The following is an 18,539-nucleotide window of genomic DNA, read 5'->3' as shown; positions in this document are numbered from 1 at the left end:
ACAATCCCTGTTTTGTTTAAAGGGTAAGGCATTTTTCAGTAGCAGTATGCACAAAATGTCGCTGTCTTAAATAAATTGATAATGGGTTGAGTGCAGAGGACTCGTGTATTTGACTATATGTATTTTGTGGTCACAGCCTCATTGCACCCCCCCCAATGGTTTTAAAAATTAGTGGTGAGCACAACTTTCCCTTGTTTGTTAATGTGCATTTCAAACATCCAAAAGATTCCGTGCTTATCTCCTTCCCTGTTATTTCTGCACTGCATTACAAATATTTAGACATTTTTCCTAGGTCTGAACTTATTTTTCTTATGACAGCGATGGCTAGAGACCTTCTGGAGACCTTTCCATATATAGAGAGCTGTATATTTATTTGCCTTGAATAGCTGATAAGATGGGAATACAGACAAGTGTTTTGTCACAATTCTCAGCCAAACCGCTGGGTCGTTGGCAAGTCACACCGACTTACATCACACCCCGTGTTATTCCTTCTTCTTGCTCAGAATATTTGTATAACTTGCTGCCGGCTAACATTTTCCCATGACAATAACTAGGTTGTGCTTTTCCCACAGGAACGGTTTAGGATGATCACCAGATGTGGATGGCTAAACAGGAACATGGATACATAACTACAGTCAGGGCAGCCATCAGGGGGGGATTAGCTGGGCCCCCCTGCTTTCTGAGAGCTGCTGACTTCGGGAAGGCAGGGCGGGAGCACAAGGGGAGGTATCTTCTGTCCATTACTTCCCCTTATTGGTCACTGAGTTTAAGTCCCGGTTGAGCTGCTCAGGGATTGGATAGCTGAGGTTTGAACTTCTCCTCCAGCTCATCCAATCACCATGCAGCTTTACCAGGACTTGAAATTCTGTAACCAATAGTTACAAGAAAATGCTGTCACTGGAAGAAGATGCAGCCACCTGTGCTCCCCTCCTCCCTTCTGTAGTTGGCAGCTCACTGACAGCAGGTGGGCCACACTAATGAAGTAAGTGTAACATAGCAGGGCCCCCCTAAAGGTAACCCTTTGTGGTCCCTGCTGTGTGGTGGGGCCCTGGGCACCAAATATTGTTTAAACTTCTGGGGGGGCAAGTTTTTTTTACATGGACGTTTAATGGGGGCCCTGGCCACCAATTTTCTTATAAAGTGGGGGGCCCTGGCCACCAATTTTTTCCCCATGTGGGGTCCTAGCCACCAATATTTTTTAATGGGGGGCCCTGACCACAAATGTTTTTTTCAATGGGGGGGCCCTGACCACCAATATTTTTTTATTAACATGTGGGAACCATAGCCAACAATGTTTTTTTTTTAAGTGTGTGGTGGACCTGTGGGGAGGGCGGACCTGTAGGTGGGGCTTGTGGTGGGCGCAGCCCCATGGGCCCAGGAATTTTTTTTGTATGGGGCCCTGGGATTTCTGATGGCGGCCCTGACTACAGTCTAAAAAAACACATGGGATGATTGACCAAGGCTAGATGGAACCTTCCATGGATTGCTTGGTAGGAGATGGGTCATTTCACTAGACAACAAGGTTCATGTTCAGGTAGAAACCAGAGTCGATGATGAGTTATTCTGCCCTTAAATAATGTTTTTATGGGCACATACTGCTGCTGCTGGCTTGGCATGCCATATTAAGCTTGTGTAGTGCAGCCTTATTGGATATTCATCCAAAGAATGTATGTTCCAAGTCTCACCAAGGGTTTACAGACTGTTAACCTTACCATGTTTTTTTAAGGATTCATCTTTATTATTACCCCAGAGAAGACCAAGGGGTGAGGTTTGGTCTGATAAGCAGTTCAGAAACGCAGCTTCAGAAACCCTATAGTTTATATAAACGAGCTGTTGTGTAGCCATGGGGGCAGCCATTCAATCACAGGATACACAGTAGATAACAGATAAGTACTACTATAGTTTATATAAACAAGCTGTTGTGTAGCCATGGGGGCAGCCATTCAATCACAGGATACACAGTAGATAACAGATAAGTACTACTATAGTTTATATAAACAAGCTGCTGTGAAGCCATGGGGGCAGCCATTCAAGCACAGGATACACAGTAGATAACAGATAAGTACTACTATAGTTTATATAAACAAGCTGCTGTGAAGCCATGGGGGCAGCCATTCAAGCACAGGATACACAGTAGATAACAGATAAGTACTACTACAGTTTATATAAACAAGCTGCTGTGTAGCCATGGGGGCAGCCATTCAAGCACAGGATACACAGAAGATACAAATAAATACTACTATAGTTTATATAAACAAGCTGCTGTGTAGCCATGGGGGCAGCCATTCAAGCACAGGACACACAGTAGATAACAGGTAAGTACTACTATAGTTTATATAAACAAGCTGCTGTGTAGCCATGGGGGCAGCCATTCAAGCACAAGATACACAGTAGATACAAATAAATACTACTATAGTTTATATAAACGAGCTGTTGTGTAGCCATGGGGGCAGCCATTCAAGCACAGGATACACAGTAGATAACAGATAAGTACTACTATAGTTTATATAAACAAGCTGCTGTGTAGCCATGGGGGCAGCCATTCAAGCACAGGATACACAGTAGATAACAGATAAGTACTACTATAGTTTATATAAACAAGCTGCTGTGTAGCCAGGGGGGCAGCCATTCAAGCACAGGATACACAGTAGATAACAGATAAGTACTACTATAGTTTATATAAACAAGCTGCTGTGTAGCCATGGGGGCAGCCATTCAAGCACAGGATACACAGTAGATAACAGATAAGTACTACTATAGTTTATATAAACAAGCTGCTGTGTAGCCATGGGGGCAGCCATTCAAGCACAGGATACACAGTAGATAACAGATAAGTACTACTATAGTTTATATAAACAAGCTGCTGTGTAGCCATGGGGGCAGCCATTCAAGCACAGGATATGCAATAGATAACAGATAAATTTTGAAGAATCCCATTGTATTCTACTGAGCATATCTGTTATCTGCTGTGTATCCTGTGCATTTTCTCCTTTTTCAGCTTTGAATGGCTGCCCCCATGGTTACACAGCAGCGTGTTTATATAAACTATAGTAGTGTTTCTGAAGCAAACACACCAGTTTTACCAGTGCAGGGCAACAGTACCATACCTCCTAACTGTCTCGTTTCCAGCAGGACAATCCCGCTTTTGACAGCTGAACCGGCAGTCCTGCATTTGTACTGAAAAGTCATGACTTTAGGGGGCACTTAGTCATAGGCCTATGACTAAGTGCCCCTAAGTTATGAAACGCGTAAGGCTTTGCTGTGATGTTTGTGCTTAAATAAATACTTTTTAACTACATCAATTTAAGGCATGCGGCCTGGTATGTGCCAGCTCTTCATTATCTATTTGCATATCATTTACCTCCCTGAGCTGAAGGTCTGGGGCTTGAGCACCTGGACCCCCCTTTCTTTTGGGTAACCCCCATCCCTACCATACTCGACCCTGAATGCTTCTCTATAAGCCATTGTTATTGTTTAACTAGATATCTCCATATAATATGTATATTCTGTGCCTGTGTCATATCAAATCTCCAGTCTGCCATTACGGATCTCTACATTATGCTTTAACTGAAAACAGTCCCATATCTGTTATGTATCAAACATGTTATTAATGTACAAATCACAGGAACCATCCATTCTGGAATAGCTAAAATGGCCAATGTTTCTTCTTCTAGAATATGCCCCTAAATATACCATAACCAACTGTAATCAGATGAAGGGAAATAATATCATAGGCTTGCTCACCCCCCTGATGTTGCAAAAAGGAACACTAGGGATTATTACAGGGGCCTGAATTTTTGTGCTCCTATCAAAACTACATTTTAGATGCTTGCCCTCTGTGAATATACTTTGTGGTCACACATGAGGCGGGGGAAAAGGTAAACTTACAGCAGAACACAGGGTCGGACTGGAGCATTGGGGGTCCACCAGGACTGTGAAACCAAGGGCCCTCTTAGTAGTCCTGGGGCCCCCTCCTAACTTGCAAACTACCCCCTGCGCAAATGCCTGCACCCACCTCTTCTTTGTACAGCACTGACTGGCTTATACAAGTATAGGATCTGTTATTCGGAAACCCATTATCCAAAAAGTTCTCCCATAGATCCCATTTTACCCAAATACAGGTATGGGATCCTTTATCCAGAAATCTGTTATCCACAAAGCTCTGAATTACGGAAAGGCCGTCTTCCATAGACTCTATCATAATCAAATAATCCAAATGTTTGAAAATGGTTTCCTTTTTCTCTGTAATAATAAAACAGTAGCTTGTACTTGATCCCAACTAAGATATAATTAATCCTTATTGGAAACAAAACCAGCCTATTGGGTTTATTTAATGTTTACATGATTTTCTAGTAGACTTAAGGTTTGAAGATCAAAATTACGGAAAGATCTGTTAGCCGGAAACCCCAGGTCCCGAGCATTCTGGATAACAGGTCCTATACCCGTAATCCAAATTTTAAAAAATGATTGGGTTTATTTAATGTTTAATAATTTTCTAGTAGACTTAGAGGGGTTGTTCACCTTTGAGTTAACTTTTAGTATGATGTAGAGAATGATATTCTGACAATTTGCAGTTGGTTTTCATTTTTTATTATTTGTGGTTTTTGAGTTATTTAGCTTTTTATTCAGCAGCTCTCCAGTTTGCAATTGCAGCAATCTGGTTGCTAGGATCCAAATGACCCTAGCAACCATGCATTTGTCTGAATAAGAGACTGACATTTGAATAGGAAAGGGTCTGTATAGAAAGTAGGGATGCACCGAATCCAGGATTCGGTTCGGGATTCGGCCAGGATTCGGCCTTTTTCAGCAGGATTCGGATTCGGCCGAATCCTTCTGCCTGGCCGAACCGAATCCGAATCCTAATTTGCATATGCAAATTAGGGACGGGGAGGGAAATCACGTGACTTTTTGTCAGAAAACAAGGAAGTAAAAAATTTTTCCCTTCCCACCCCTAATTTGCATATGCAAATTAGGGTTCGGATTCGGTTCGGTATTCGGCCGAATCTTTCACAAAGGATTCGGGGGTTCGGCCGAATCCAAAAAAGTGGATTCGGTGCATCCCTAATAGAAAGATGAGTAATAAAAAGTACCAATAACAATATATTTGTAGCCTTACAGAGCAACTGTTTTTAGATGGGGTCAGTGGCCCCCACCTGAAAGCTGGAAAGAGTCAGAAGAAGAAGGCAAATAATTAATAAAGTACAAAAAATAAAAAATGAGGACCAACTGAAAAGTTGCTTAAAACTGGTCATTCTTTAACATACTAAAAATTAACATAAAGGTGAATCACCCCTTTAATGGATGAAGACCCAAATTATGGGAAGATCCGTTATTCAGAAACCCCCAGATCCCATACATTCTGGATAACAATACCTGCCCTTCTTTTCCTAAAAATTTGCCTTTGAGCAATCAGTAGACTGTAGCAATCAATCCGGGGAAAACTACATGAGTCATTTGGCTGCATCAGGGGCCAAAACTGATCAAAAGTGCACAACTATAATACATTAAATATCAGAACATCTGTAAGAAAATAGAATAATCACTGTTTCTATTTTTAGAAACTATTAGAAACGATTATTTTCTTATATTAAAATAAACAGCAGTCAAATGACATATCATGGCTCATCTTACCTGGAGGCCCCGCAGGATCTGATAGAGAAGGTACATTATTGTGCTGTGATTGAGTCTTTGCATTCTCATCACCCGGCTTAAGTCAACAGCAATAAACGGCATAACCAGGTAACTGTAGAATTAAAAGTACAGCCGTCAGTGGGTTGGGAATGGGAATCCAATTTTCCAATAACAACTTAAAAAATAAGAGAAAACTGGCTTTATTTCCTTGGGCATTTATAAGAGACATGCTTGGGATTGTGATTTTCACTTAATTCCACTTCAGGGTGGAACTGTTGGCCCAAATAATTAACTTAGACAAAGGGCCCATTTACCTACATATATTATGTTCTAGTTTAATCAGTTCCAGACTTAGGAATTCATTTTTTTTTCTATGAGCCCCTTTACTTCTAAAGCTGATGGGGAGGAGAAGGTGGCATGGTTTATCTGGGCACAATTGGTATGGTTTTGGTTTGTCATATATCATATCCTGGGTGGGCTTTGCATTTTATCTTCTGTTACTTCTCCCTTTGGGGTAAATTTATCGAAGAGTGAAGTTCCGCCACTAGAGTGAAATTCCGCAACTCTCAATTCATTTCTATGGGATTTTGAAAGGCGTATTTATCAATGGGTGAAAGTGAAAGTAACCCTGATAAAAACGCCTATAAAAATCCCATAGAAATGAATGGAGAGTGGCGGAACTTCACTATTAAGTTCACTCTTTGATAAATATACCCCTTAGTCTCTCCTGTTCTGTGTATCATCTTCCCACTTTTCTTTCTCTTTTCTTTGTCAGGCCCCTCCATTGTCTTTGTCCAAAATCCGACCACTTTGTGGGTATTCTGCAGGTACCCGACCCAGTGCAGGACTCTAATATGAGTACTGGGTATTGGATGAAATTAAATACGGCTGATAGGTATTTTGCAGTGATGAGATAGAGGACAAAGAAGTGGATGAGAATGATGGAGGAGAAAGAAAAGGGAGGGGAAGGCAATGGAGAGGCCCCCTATTCCCTGGGAGTGCTGGCAATCCGCAGGTTCGAGTCCTGCAGCAAGTCTGGTACCCGCAAAAACCTGTGGTACCCTGCGGGATGCAGGTAGAAGTTCCAGGTGCAGGTATAGATGCGGGTCGGCAGTCTGCGGGGTCGCAGGTCGGGCCGCGGGTCTTCTCAATAGTGATTTATACTCCTTTTTTTCTGATCACGCCTACTTCCAATGATGTTTACAATCTTCCGAGTTTACAATGACATCACTTCCTGATTCTTGATGGTCAGAGGGTCGCGGGTCCGGGTTGCGGATAAGGTACTTGTGGGTTGGGAAGCGGGTAAGAATGCGGGTTGTGGTTTGCAGGTTGTGGGTACAGGTTGGGTACGGGTTCCAAAAAATGGGCCCGCGCAGGACTCTACCGCATGTAACCCGGCTGGGTACCCAACAAAGGTGCGGGTTTGATCTCTCACACCCTTCCCTGTGGTTCTGGTAGTTTTTTTATATTTTGTGCCGATTTGGCGCTGGAGTGGTGTCACTTCTGGTCCAAAGTGACTTAATTTCTGGTTTTGCATGTCCCCGGGTTGGACAGTTAGTTGGCCTATTGTGGGTCGTCTCCGGTAGTGGATCAGTGGTGGAAATTTGAGAATTGCGGGTATGGGCCGTGTACGGTATAAAAATAGACCTGATCAGGACTCTAACTCCTATCCTCTCCATGTATAGATTTTTCACTCATGTTTCCCTTATGTACTCCTTTCCCCTACTGACCTTAATCATCATTTTTTCCTTCACCTCACTATGGGGCAAATTTACATAGCTCCGAAGTTGCGCCAGCGACGGCTTCTCTCACTTGGCAAAACACTTCCCCAGGCGTAGATTCGCCAGGGCATCGCAAATTCACTAAAATCCGAAGTTGCGTCCAGGGAGCCGAAAGGTAGAGAAGTTGCGCAATCGTTAATTCGTCAAGCAATGTGAAGTTACGCTAGCGATGCCTAATTTGCATACGGCGCCAAGTTAAAGTTGAATGGACGTATATGCTGCAACAAATACATTACATTACACAAGCCCAGGGAACCTTAATAAAATAAAATAGAGTTGTTATATTGCCCTACACGTGCCCACTGTATAGTTTAGGTGCCATATGTTAGGAAATGTAGGGGAGAAGGAGGGTGCCCCAAAAATAAATTACGATCTTTTTCAGCCTACTTAGAAAAAATTTCAACTATTTTTAGAGAAACTCCTATCTACTCTATCGTACTTCGCCTGGTCTGAGCTGGCGAAGTAAAGTCTGGTGCAAGAGGTAACGTTCAGTAAAATCCACAAATTATTAGTGAATTAGCGTTGTTACGTCCCTTGGAGCTCAACTTCGCCTGGCGTGCGAAATACCGCTAGAGTCTGTCTATTTCGCTAGTGAATTTATGCCCGTAAATCGGCGAAGTGCCAAAATGACGTCAAGCTGGTGAATTTTCGCTAGCGTTAGCCACTGTTAGCCCATATGTTTTCTCATGCTGTCCTCACCCTGTTCCATCTTACTTTATCTCTTGCTCTTGAACCCCTTTACCTTCTCTCTCTCTACCACTCGCTTCTAATTTGGCTATGTCTCCTATAATCTATATGCCAACTGTGACTGTACAGAATATGAGCAGTAGTTATATGAGGCCAGTTTCACGCTCACACCTACAATCAAATGTATACTGTAGATATCAGAGTTTTAGATTTAAGCTATATAAATGGTTATGCTTCAATTACTAGTATAGAACGTACCAGCATTCTTGAGGCCACATGACTTACCTATGGCAAACAGAAGATTCTGGGCCCCCCTACGCATCCAAAAAATAAGATGGTGATTCTGACTTGGACTGCCAGCACTGGGAGGCTTAATGATAACATTTAGTATGATGTAGAGAGTGATAATCTGAGATAATTTGCAATTTGTTTTAATTATTGAGGGTTTTTGAGTTATTTCAATTTGCATTTTAAGAAAACTGGTAACAAGGGTCCAAATTCCCCTAACAACCATGCATTAATTTGAATATGAGACTGGAATATGAATAGGAGAGGCCTGAATAGAAAGATAAGTAATAAAAAGTAACAATAACAATACATTCGTAGCCTTACAGAGCATTTGTTTTTAGATGGGGTCAGTGACGCCTATTTGAAAGCTGCAAAGAGTCAGAAGAAAAAGTCAAATAACTATAAAACTATAAATAATGAAAACCAATTGAAAAGTTGCTTAGAATTAGCTATTCTATAACATAATAAAAGTTACCTTAAAGCTGAACCACCCCTTTAAGGTGAAGGCTAATTTACTATCAATGATAAACATAAGCATATTTTCTATATATCTGTATGCTTATAGTCAGCAAATAGGGGTGTACAAATGTTGGCCTCAAGGGGGCTGTTCTAGTCAAAGTTAAAAATCAATATTTTTATTAAATACAAAATTTTAAAGTAGGCATACAGACCCATTGATGTTCCGCCTTATGCGTTTCATACCCACTGGTACTTAATCATAGGCGCTCAATGATTAAGTATCAGTGTGTATGAAACGCGTAAGGCGGAACATCAATGGGTCTGTATGCCTACTTTTTAAATTTTGTATTTAATAAAAATATTGATTTTTAACTTTGAATAGAACTTTTTGGAGTATAATTTTTTTGAAACTTGATATTGGGGCCCTTGTGGACTGGGGGCTATATTCCAAGAGACTTTGGCCCTTTAGACTGGCCTTATAGATTGCAGCTCTTTAGCGTTATTATTATTGGCTCAAGGGGGCTGTGTCTGATCATATGAAAACCCCTGGTGTAAAGTAGGTAAAGTTGCCTGATCTCCTAAGCTGTGTTAAGAGGAGCCCTCTTGCTCCTGAAATATGGCAAGCATGTTGCAGTGTTAGCACGATACAGGAGCAATGAGAATTATGTGCAACATGATACCTTTAGAATAAAAGTGATTTCAATCGGCACGCATTTTGGTCCATTTCAGAATCAGTACTTACAAAGTCTGAAAGGTTCCCATCGACTCGTCTGGTGTGAAGACATTAAGGAGAGAAATGACCTGTGAAATGGTAGAAAAACTTGGGAATAAATACGGGAATAGGCGTTCATCAGCTCTCACTCTGTATTTATGAAGTACTCTTGCCTGGCTCCAGAACGTTATAATTCTCTGCATTGTGCTTAATTGCCTGTTACTTGGATGCAGACTACAGAGTAAAGTGACTTATTTTGGACTTCATCCTTATTAGACTAACTGGGAAACTGGCAGATTAGAATTTTATTGCTGTGGCACATGTATTTTTCAGCTCTGTGAATGTTGCAGCATGTTGCAAAGTTACAGTTCTTCCCCTGAGATGTCCTTTCACTAAAAAAGCCTAAATCCTCCTCATTTATGAGCTGCCCCAATACTGAAGGCTTCAGGCTTTCCCATTGAAATCAAAAGAAGATGGAGAAGCTAGAGAAATCAGTTTCTCAAAAGAGCAAACAGATTTTTTTATATTTAATTTTAAAATCTGACATGGGGCTAGACATATTGTCAGTTTCCCAGCTGACCCCAGTCATCTGACTTGTGCTCTGGTAAACTTCAGTCACTCTTTACTGCTGTACTACAATTTGGAGTGATATTACCCCTCCCTCCCCCCCCAGTAGCAGCAACAACAACAACAGAACAGTGGGAAGGTAACCAGATAGCAGCTCCCTAACACAAGATAACAGCTGCCTGGTAGATCTAAGAACAGCACTCAATAGTAAAATCCAGGTCCCACTGAGACACATTCAGTTACATTGAGTAGGAGGAACAACAGCCTGCCAGAAAGCAGTTCCATCCTAAAGTGCTGGCTCTTTCTGAAATCACATGACCAGGTAAAATGATCTGAGATGCACCTACACACCAATATTACAACTAAAAAAAATACACTTGCTGGTTCAGGAATTAAATTTTATATTGTAGAGTGAATTATTATCAGTGTAAACGATGTCATTTAGAAATAAAAACTACATCATAAAAATCATGATAGAAATGCTTTAAGTTTTGTGAATGGCTCTATCTTCCCACTGGTGCCTGTAAATTACACTCCCACTCAAACTGGACAAACATGCTCAGATTTGGTGGGGCTTTTTAGCTGATTTTAACAATGCTGGAAGCTGGTCAAGTGGTGGCAGTGAGAGTGAAATAGCTAGAGAAGGATTTCTAGACTGGTAGTAAGTGCTGAGCAGGGTTACTACCCTGGTGGCTGGGACAATAGTACAAGACTAGGGATGTAGCGAACTGCCGATTTGGTGTTCGCGAACACCGGCAAAAAATGCGAACGTTTGCGAACAGTTCGCGAACTTCGAACACCCGCTAAAATCGTTCGATTCGAACGATCGAAGGATTTTAATCGTTCGATCGAATGATTTTCATTCGAATCGAACGATCGAAGCATTCGATCGAATGCTTTTCATTCGATCGAATGCTTTTCATTCGATCGAATGCTTTTCATTCGATCGAATGCTTACAATCGTTCGAACGAATGGAAATCGTTCGATTTTTAGCGGTCGAAGGAATTCGAATGGTCGAATGGTCGAACGATTTGTATTTGAATCGAACGCGAACTCAAAATGCGAACGTCGCGCGACGTTCGCGAACATTCGGCGGACGCGAACGGTCGCAGTTCGCGCGAACAAGTTCGCCGGCGAACAGTTCGCTACATCCCTATACAAGACCCAAGTTGCAAATTAAAAATTCCCCCTAAAGTGATCCAGGAGAGACTCAGATGCCCAGGCATTGCTTTATACTGCTGGAATACTGCTTGACTTGTCATTGTATTGCTGTCAGCTGTAAGGTTAAACCTCAGCGGTTTTTAAAACAATTTTGGATTAAGCCTCTGTTTATGGGGCAATATTTAGTCATGAACACTTACCCCATACAAAGGTTAAATATATATGGCAAGTTTATCTCACTATAGGAGAATATAGGGCAGCAAATAATCTGTGACCCAGTCCTCTAAATGACCTTCAGTCAGGGCTCCCAGTAATATCTAGGGCAGCAACTAAACACTCCCCAATTTTTACCCAAGTTCACATTGAGCCCACACATCCAGCCCCAGAGTTTAGGAACCTCTGGTGTGACACATGCTCTACCCACAGCTGATGCCTACTTTTGGTGACCATTATATATCCAGTAGGCTTTTTATGTAGTGTATAAATGCCTCATGCTCTCTAAATTTGCTGAACTGACGTTCCCAGCACCCCAGCAGTGGTTGTATTACTTATATTTTGGGATCTCATTAAAGCAGTTGGGTATCCCACCAATATAACCAAAGACTCTACCTATGGAAATGGCTTTATCCTGGTCATGCACAATAATTATGTCTGTCCCAAGTTTCACACATTGAACAATTATGATATTACTGAAAGTATGGGCAGTGGAAGGAGCACCAAGATAAGGATGAGAAGGGACTTACGTTTTCATGCTTCATGTGCTTGAGTAGGCGAAGCTCCCGATAGGCTCTCTTGGCATGAACCAATGACTGAAATGGACGGAGAAGCTTCTTTATGGCCACCCGCTCCCCTGTCAGATGGTCTTGAGCAGAGCTGTTTGGCAAGATGGAAACTATGTTTAAAATAATCTCCATCCCTGGTGGTACCTACAGTATTTCTTTACACATAGTGCTGTTCACTGAGTCCTAGAATCTTTCCATATGGCAACTCCACCTTGAATCATAGGTAGTGCTACAGTAAAATGACTGCCCCGTTCTCTATCTATAGGCTTCACCCCTATACTGTGCTCTGGATGAGACCTTAATTCTTAGGTGCTAAGCTCTCACAAACGGTGTGGAGGCAGGGTGTAGTACAACTGTAACTTGCAGGGTACAATAATTGGGCACGAGTGGATCTTATAGCTTAACCAAAGAACATATTTATTGAACAGGAGCATCCACAAAGGAGTGTACATATAGAGCAAACAGGATCATATATCAACAGTGTATAGGCATATACTCACAGCACCTCTGATCAGTATCAGTCCCCTGAGGGGAACCTCACATCCCTAGGTCTGTACACTTAGTCCCTACTTCTGAGCAATAAGTACCCGGGATCATACTCCCACTTACAATCCTCAGAGGAGCTTCAAGCTGCTCAGCTAAATAGCCTAACTATCTGTCACTCCTAGAGTGACCTCTTAAGGTGAGTAGCCTATCCTTACTAGACCTGACCTGTCTAGGTTCCACTGGAGATCTGCCTGCTTGCTTAAGCATCTATAACACTAGGGGACTGCCTGCTAGATAGCACTGGGAGACTAATTTACCAGTCCCCTACATGTACATAAACATATTCCAAGATTAGGAGCCTTGATTCTCCCCATGTGACTCTAGCCTTAGAATCCTTTTTGATTCTCTGCTGTGTAACATTCTGAATAGAATCCCATTTAAAACAATGAGCCAAACAAACACCTCCATATGATTAAGCGCTTTATAGATTTAATGCTCTGGGATCTCCTCAGCATCAGGCTGCAGTTCACTGAGAGTTATTTTCATGCTACAATGAGCAGTCATTACTGCTAAGCTCATTAGGCAGCTCATAATAATTTCCAATGGATATATCTCTCTGTAAATAGTTTGTCGGCCAGCTGCTCGATGTAGGTAATAAGATAACACAGTGGGGGGAAACTCAGTCCCACGTAACCCCTGGGGAAGTAGAAAGGGTTAATGATTCACAAGGATTTTTTCCCCAGGGGTACAAAGTTTGCACTAGGTCTCAGGCTTGAAAAAGACAAAGAGTAAACCCGAAACATTGCCTGGTTGTCTGACCTAATAAATTAAATTTTTCACTTTGCAACAAAGAGGTGCTGCAGCAGTAGTTTTTTCTTATAGGCATACTATACTAACCAGCATTAACTGATCATTTTTCAGAACTAGGGGTCAGTAGAGGAAAACATTTGCTCCTTTCTTACCCCCCTTCCCATATCAGCTAATCTATGTCCCCTCTAAATCTTCCAGACAGGGGATAAGAGTGTGGTTTGGCCATGGAAGCGTTTGTCCCAATTCTGTTTGTATTAGGGATGCAGTGAATCCAGGAATCGGTTCGGTATTCGGCCATTTTCAGCAGGATTCGGATTCGGCCGAATCCTTGAGCCTGGCTGAACCGAATCCTAATCCTTAAAATCATGTGATTTTTCGTCACAAAACATGGAAGTAAAAAATTTTTTCTTCGTGCTTGCCACTATTTTTCCCTCCCCCTCGCTGATTTTCATATGCAAATTAGGGTTCGGATTCAGTTCGGTATTCGGCCAAATCTTTCACGAAGGATTCGGGTGTTCCGCCGAATCCAAAAAAGTACATTTACTTTTTAGTGATAAAAACATTTATATTTTTGAGTCGGAAATTTATGTTGATGAATTAAAAGTTTTACATTTGCTGAAGAGTGGCTTCGTACGTGCAGGGGCCTCGTACATAGTAACATATAGGGATGCACCCAATCCACTATTTTGGATTCGGCCGAACCCCTGAATCCTTCGCGAAAGATTCAGCTGAATACCGAACCTGAATCCTAATTTGCATATGCAAATTAGGGGTGGGAAGGGAAAAACTTTTTTTACTTCCTTGTTTTGTGACAAAAATTCACACAATTTCCCTCCTCGTCCTTAATTTGCATATGCAAATTAGGATTCGGATTTGGTTCGGCCAGGCAGACGGATTTGGTGCATCCCTAGTAACATAGTTGAAAAAAGACACACGTCCATCAAGTTCAACTCTATTTTAACCTGCCTAACTGCCAGTTGATCCAGAGGAAGACAAAAAAAAACATTTGAAGCCTCTCCAATTTGCCTCAGAGGGGGGTAAATTCCATCCTGACTCCAAAATGGCAATGGGACCAGTCCCTGGATCAACTTGTACTATGAGCTATCTCCCATAACCCTGTATTCCCTCACTTGCTAAACACCATCCAACCCCTTCTTATACCTATCTAATGTATCAGCCTGTACCACTGATTCAGGGAGACAATTCCACATCTTCACAGCTCTCACTGTAACAAACCCCTTCCCAATATATAGGCAGAACCTCTTTTCTTCTAATCGGAATGGGCCAACAGCCTGAATGATGGACTGCAGGAGGTGAAGGAGGGCTATTACAGAATCACAGGATGATCTGTTGAAACACCCCCTGACCTGCAATACATGCCTAGGTGGTCTAGATGAAGCTGGCCAAACTACGACCCAAATCTGGGCATGCATGGCCAGCTTTAGGTACGGAAGGAAAAGATGGAGGCAGCAGGACAAAATGGAGAAAGCAACACTTTGTACCAATGCTGCCCAACCTGCAGCTTTTCAGTTATTGTTTATGCCAAAACCTGCTGATGGTGTAGGGGGATGAAGCTGAAGGCGCCATAATAGTTATTGTAATGGTGCAAAGTTTGCTTATGACCTAGTAACCCACAGCTAGGGTTGCCACCTTTTCCCAAAAAAAATTCCGGCTGGTGGGGGCGGGTACAAAAAGGGGGCGTGATGTGACATCAAAGGGGTGGGGTTATGCTGCAAAGGGGCGGGGCCAATGCGCAGCAAGGACAAGAACCGAAGGACAAGGTAAGTTTTACAAGGGATTGGGGGCTGGCCGCGGGGGTCTTTTTAAGGGTATTACAAATTTACCGGCAGCTACATTGCCGGTAAATTTGTAATACCGGCCCCGGCCTTGGCAGGTGTTTTACCGGCTAGGCCAGTAAAATACCTGCCGGGTGGCAACCCTACCCACGGCAAACAATTCAGGTGAATTTAATGGTCAGGTATTCAAAAACAAACATCTGATTGGCTGATGTGGGTTACAAGCTCTTTTCTTTATTACATTAACCTTATATTTGGACAGTCATGCTCTGGTGCTACTGAACCCATTGGTGCACATATTTTCAGGTTAAAAACTAAGCGTTAAGGGATGTTATAGAATTGTCCATCATTCCATTCCATGGACAACAAAGACAATTATCTCAGTGTCTCCCTGTTGAATCATGAATGGAATGCTTGGAGACGTAGCCATGAATGGGCTCTTCCATGAATTTGTATGTTTATTTTCCAGCTATAATATCTGCCCTGTGTTCTCATTGGATTCCCTCCTGGCCTGAAAGAAGAGTAGCGAAGAGCAAACAGATCCCATCTAAACTGGTTCTGGAGCAACTCAGGAGCCACCGGTCAGCATTTGATTTGGTCACAGACTGTCTATAACAAACCGCATCAACTTCTTTTTCTTAGTAGTTTCCAACTGACTCTGCTCAGACTTTTAAAAACAATTCAACACTTAAATGACTATTCACTTACAGAATGATGATTTGCGCTGGGCAAATAGAGCTGCTGATCAGCTCATTCTCACAATCTACATGGACCCTTGGGGGCAATGACGGCATCATCATCAATGTTATCCTTGTCTGGTGGGATCTCTGATATGTCTGATAGTTACAGAGACCGAGTTTCCACCAGATATTGGGTAGGCAGCCTGTTGCAAAGCCCCTATACACCAGGAGTTAGTATAGATATGGGTATATATAATTACGTGAAAGTATGGAGGGGTGGGTGTATGGATGCTGGGTTTTCATTTGGAGGGGTTGAACTTGATGGACTCAACCCGATTTAACTATGTAACTATGTAACTCCACCTCCCTTTCACCAGCAATTCATTCCGATAAGCCCTATGGTGCCCCTATGTGATATTGCTGGGTTTGGCTTTAGAAGAAACCTGTGATCAATAGATGCCGTAAAGTTTTGGTTTCCAGCGGACATTATTGTATTAGAGAGGGTACAGAGAAGGGCAACTAAGCTGGTAAAAGGTATTGAAAATCTTAGCTATGAGGAAAGACTGGCCAAATTGGGGATGTTCACACTGGAGAAGAGGCGCTTAAGGGGTGATATGATAACTATGTATAAATATATAAGGGGATCATATAATAATCTCTCTAATGCTTTATTTACCAGTAGGTCTTTCCAGCTGACACAAGGTCACCCATTCCGATTAGAAGAAGAGAGGTTCCGCCTAAATATTCGGAAGGGGTTTTTTACAGTGAGAGCTGTGAAGATGTGGAATTGTCTCCCTGAATCAGTGGTACAGGCTGATGGCACTTGTAGCGTTTCATTCCGAAGTTGCCTCAAGAGGAATCTTCAGGTGACTGCGGAAAGTCAAATCGATCTGAGTGCCATCCCGCCAGCGATTTTTGGGTGCCTATGGGTGTCAAGTGACGCCTTTGTTCTCCTATGCATCTGACCTGTCACAGGGGTTTTTAGAGGGTACCCAGAACCTGGTAGGTCTTAAATTGATCCCATGGTGACATAGATGCTATTGTTATTATTATAACTGCCCCTTGGGATTCTGTGAATCTTAGTTCTGCCAGAGCCGGATGGGCTGAAAGTTGTTTTGAAGTTTATGATATTAATAACTAAATAAATGTTTTAGAATGTATTATTCAGTTTGGGATGCACCGAATCCACTATTTTGGATTTGGCCAAACCCCCGAATCCTTTGAGAAAGATTCTGCCAAATACCGAACCGAATCCAAATCCTAATTTGCATATGCAAATTAGCGGTGGGAGGGGGGAAATGTTTTACTTCTTTGTTTTGTGACAAAAATGCATGCAATTTCCCTCCCCGCCCTTAATTTGCATATGCAAATTAGGATTCGGTTCGGCTGGGCAGAAGGATTTGGCTGAATTCGAATCCTGCTGAAAAAGGCCAAATCCTGGCCGAATCCTGGCCGAATCCTGGATTCGGAGCATCCCTAATTCTGTTATTGTTCTGAAGCACCCCGACAACTTTAATTGCCCTTCTTGCCCTTGGCAAATTAGTGGGAATCTCGGTCAGTCACTTATAATAATGGGTAGTGCCACAAGTAGTCCTTTCCCCGGTGTCCTTTTCTCTAATATCAGGCTGTATGTTACTTGCAGCTCATCCCCAATGTAGTATATGATGGGTATATATAAATGACAATCCAATGTAATCAAGGGAACACAGATGCCACCGATATTCTCTGTATTTTACTGGAACTTCTTTCCCTAGAGCAGTGATCTCCAACCAGTGGTTAGTGAGCAACATGTTGCTCTCCGACCCCTTGGATGTTGCTCCCAGTGGCTTCCAAGCAGGGGCTTCTTTTTGAATTCCTGGCTTAAAGCTTTATTTGCATAAAAACTAGGTGTAATCGCAAACAGAGCCTCCTATAGGCTGCAAGTCCACATAGGGGCTACCAATACCCAATCGTAGCCCTTATTTGGAAGCCCCAGGAACTATTTGCATGCTTATGTTGCTCTCCTACATTATTTTACACTTGAATTTGGCTCACGGGTAAAAAAGGTTGGGGACCCCTGCCCTAGAGCATATACAATAAAAAAAAACCTTGTATCATAATCGGTAGGAAGCCACCAAAAAGCTATTTATTTGTATTTAGTGAAAAAAAGTCTAATTAACTAAATATATTATTTAAATATTATACTTACCATACAGTTCCATAGGCCCCTGAGCCCACTGCAGCCAAGTCTGTGTATCGCCCGGGCACTTCCCATTTAGTCTTGTTAATGTCCTGCCTATAGAAACCTTTCCTTGCCCCGGACTCCATGGTGTCTCCCAGCCGAGCTCAGTGACAATGAGTTCTATCTCTCCCCAGGTTTACCCCCTCCCTTCCCAGGTATCTGAGGGAAAGAGGCGGGTGTGCACTCCGTATATGGAAGGTCACACCAGGAATCCAAGTTATTTCCCAGCAAGGAAGTGAGGGCAGCCATCATACCATGGTTTGTAGTACAAATAGTATGACAGGTCTAGGCAGGCCCATTTAACTGTTCAGGGAAAGAAATTGTCATTAAATTACGTTACCCCTATCCCAAGCAGCATTTTCTAACATGCAGAAATGCTGGGGTTTTCCGGATAATGGATCTTTCCATAATTTGGGTCTTCATGCCTTATGTCTACTAGAAATTCATTTAAACATTAAATAAACCCAATAGGCTGGT

The 18,539-nt window shown here is 42.3% G+C and overlaps 1 protein-coding gene across 1 annotated transcript in view; it reads right to left on the bottom strand.

The window, feature by feature from the left end:
• Positions 1-18,199, bottom strand: part of LOC108715909 (mitogen-activated protein kinase 12) — a 37,868-nt gene extending 19,669 nt beyond the window's left edge. Inside the window, exons 1-4 of the mRNA XM_018261457.2 lie at positions 18,030-18,199; positions 12,031-12,160; positions 9,589-9,647; positions 5,632-5,743 (exon numbers count right to left, since the gene is read on the bottom strand). Coding sequence (XP_018116946.1) covers positions 5,632-5,743; positions 9,589-9,647; positions 12,031-12,160; positions 18,030-18,148 — 420 coding nt within the window. The 5' untranslated portion in view covers positions 18,149-18,199. The remainder of the gene's footprint in view (positions 1-5,631; positions 5,744-9,588; positions 9,648-12,030; positions 12,161-18,029) is intronic.
• Between the last annotated feature and the right edge of the window lie 340 nt (positions 18,200-18,539).

This window comes from Xenopus laevis, chromosome 4S (assembly GCF_017654675.1).
Source record: "Xenopus laevis strain J_2021 chromosome 4S, Xenopus_laevis_v10.1, whole genome shotgun sequence".
Taxonomy (NCBI): domain Eukaryota; kingdom Metazoa; phylum Chordata; class Amphibia; order Anura; family Pipidae; genus Xenopus; species Xenopus laevis.
Note: the sequence above shows the minus strand (reverse complement) of the source record. Positions and strands in the feature narration are given on the sequence as shown.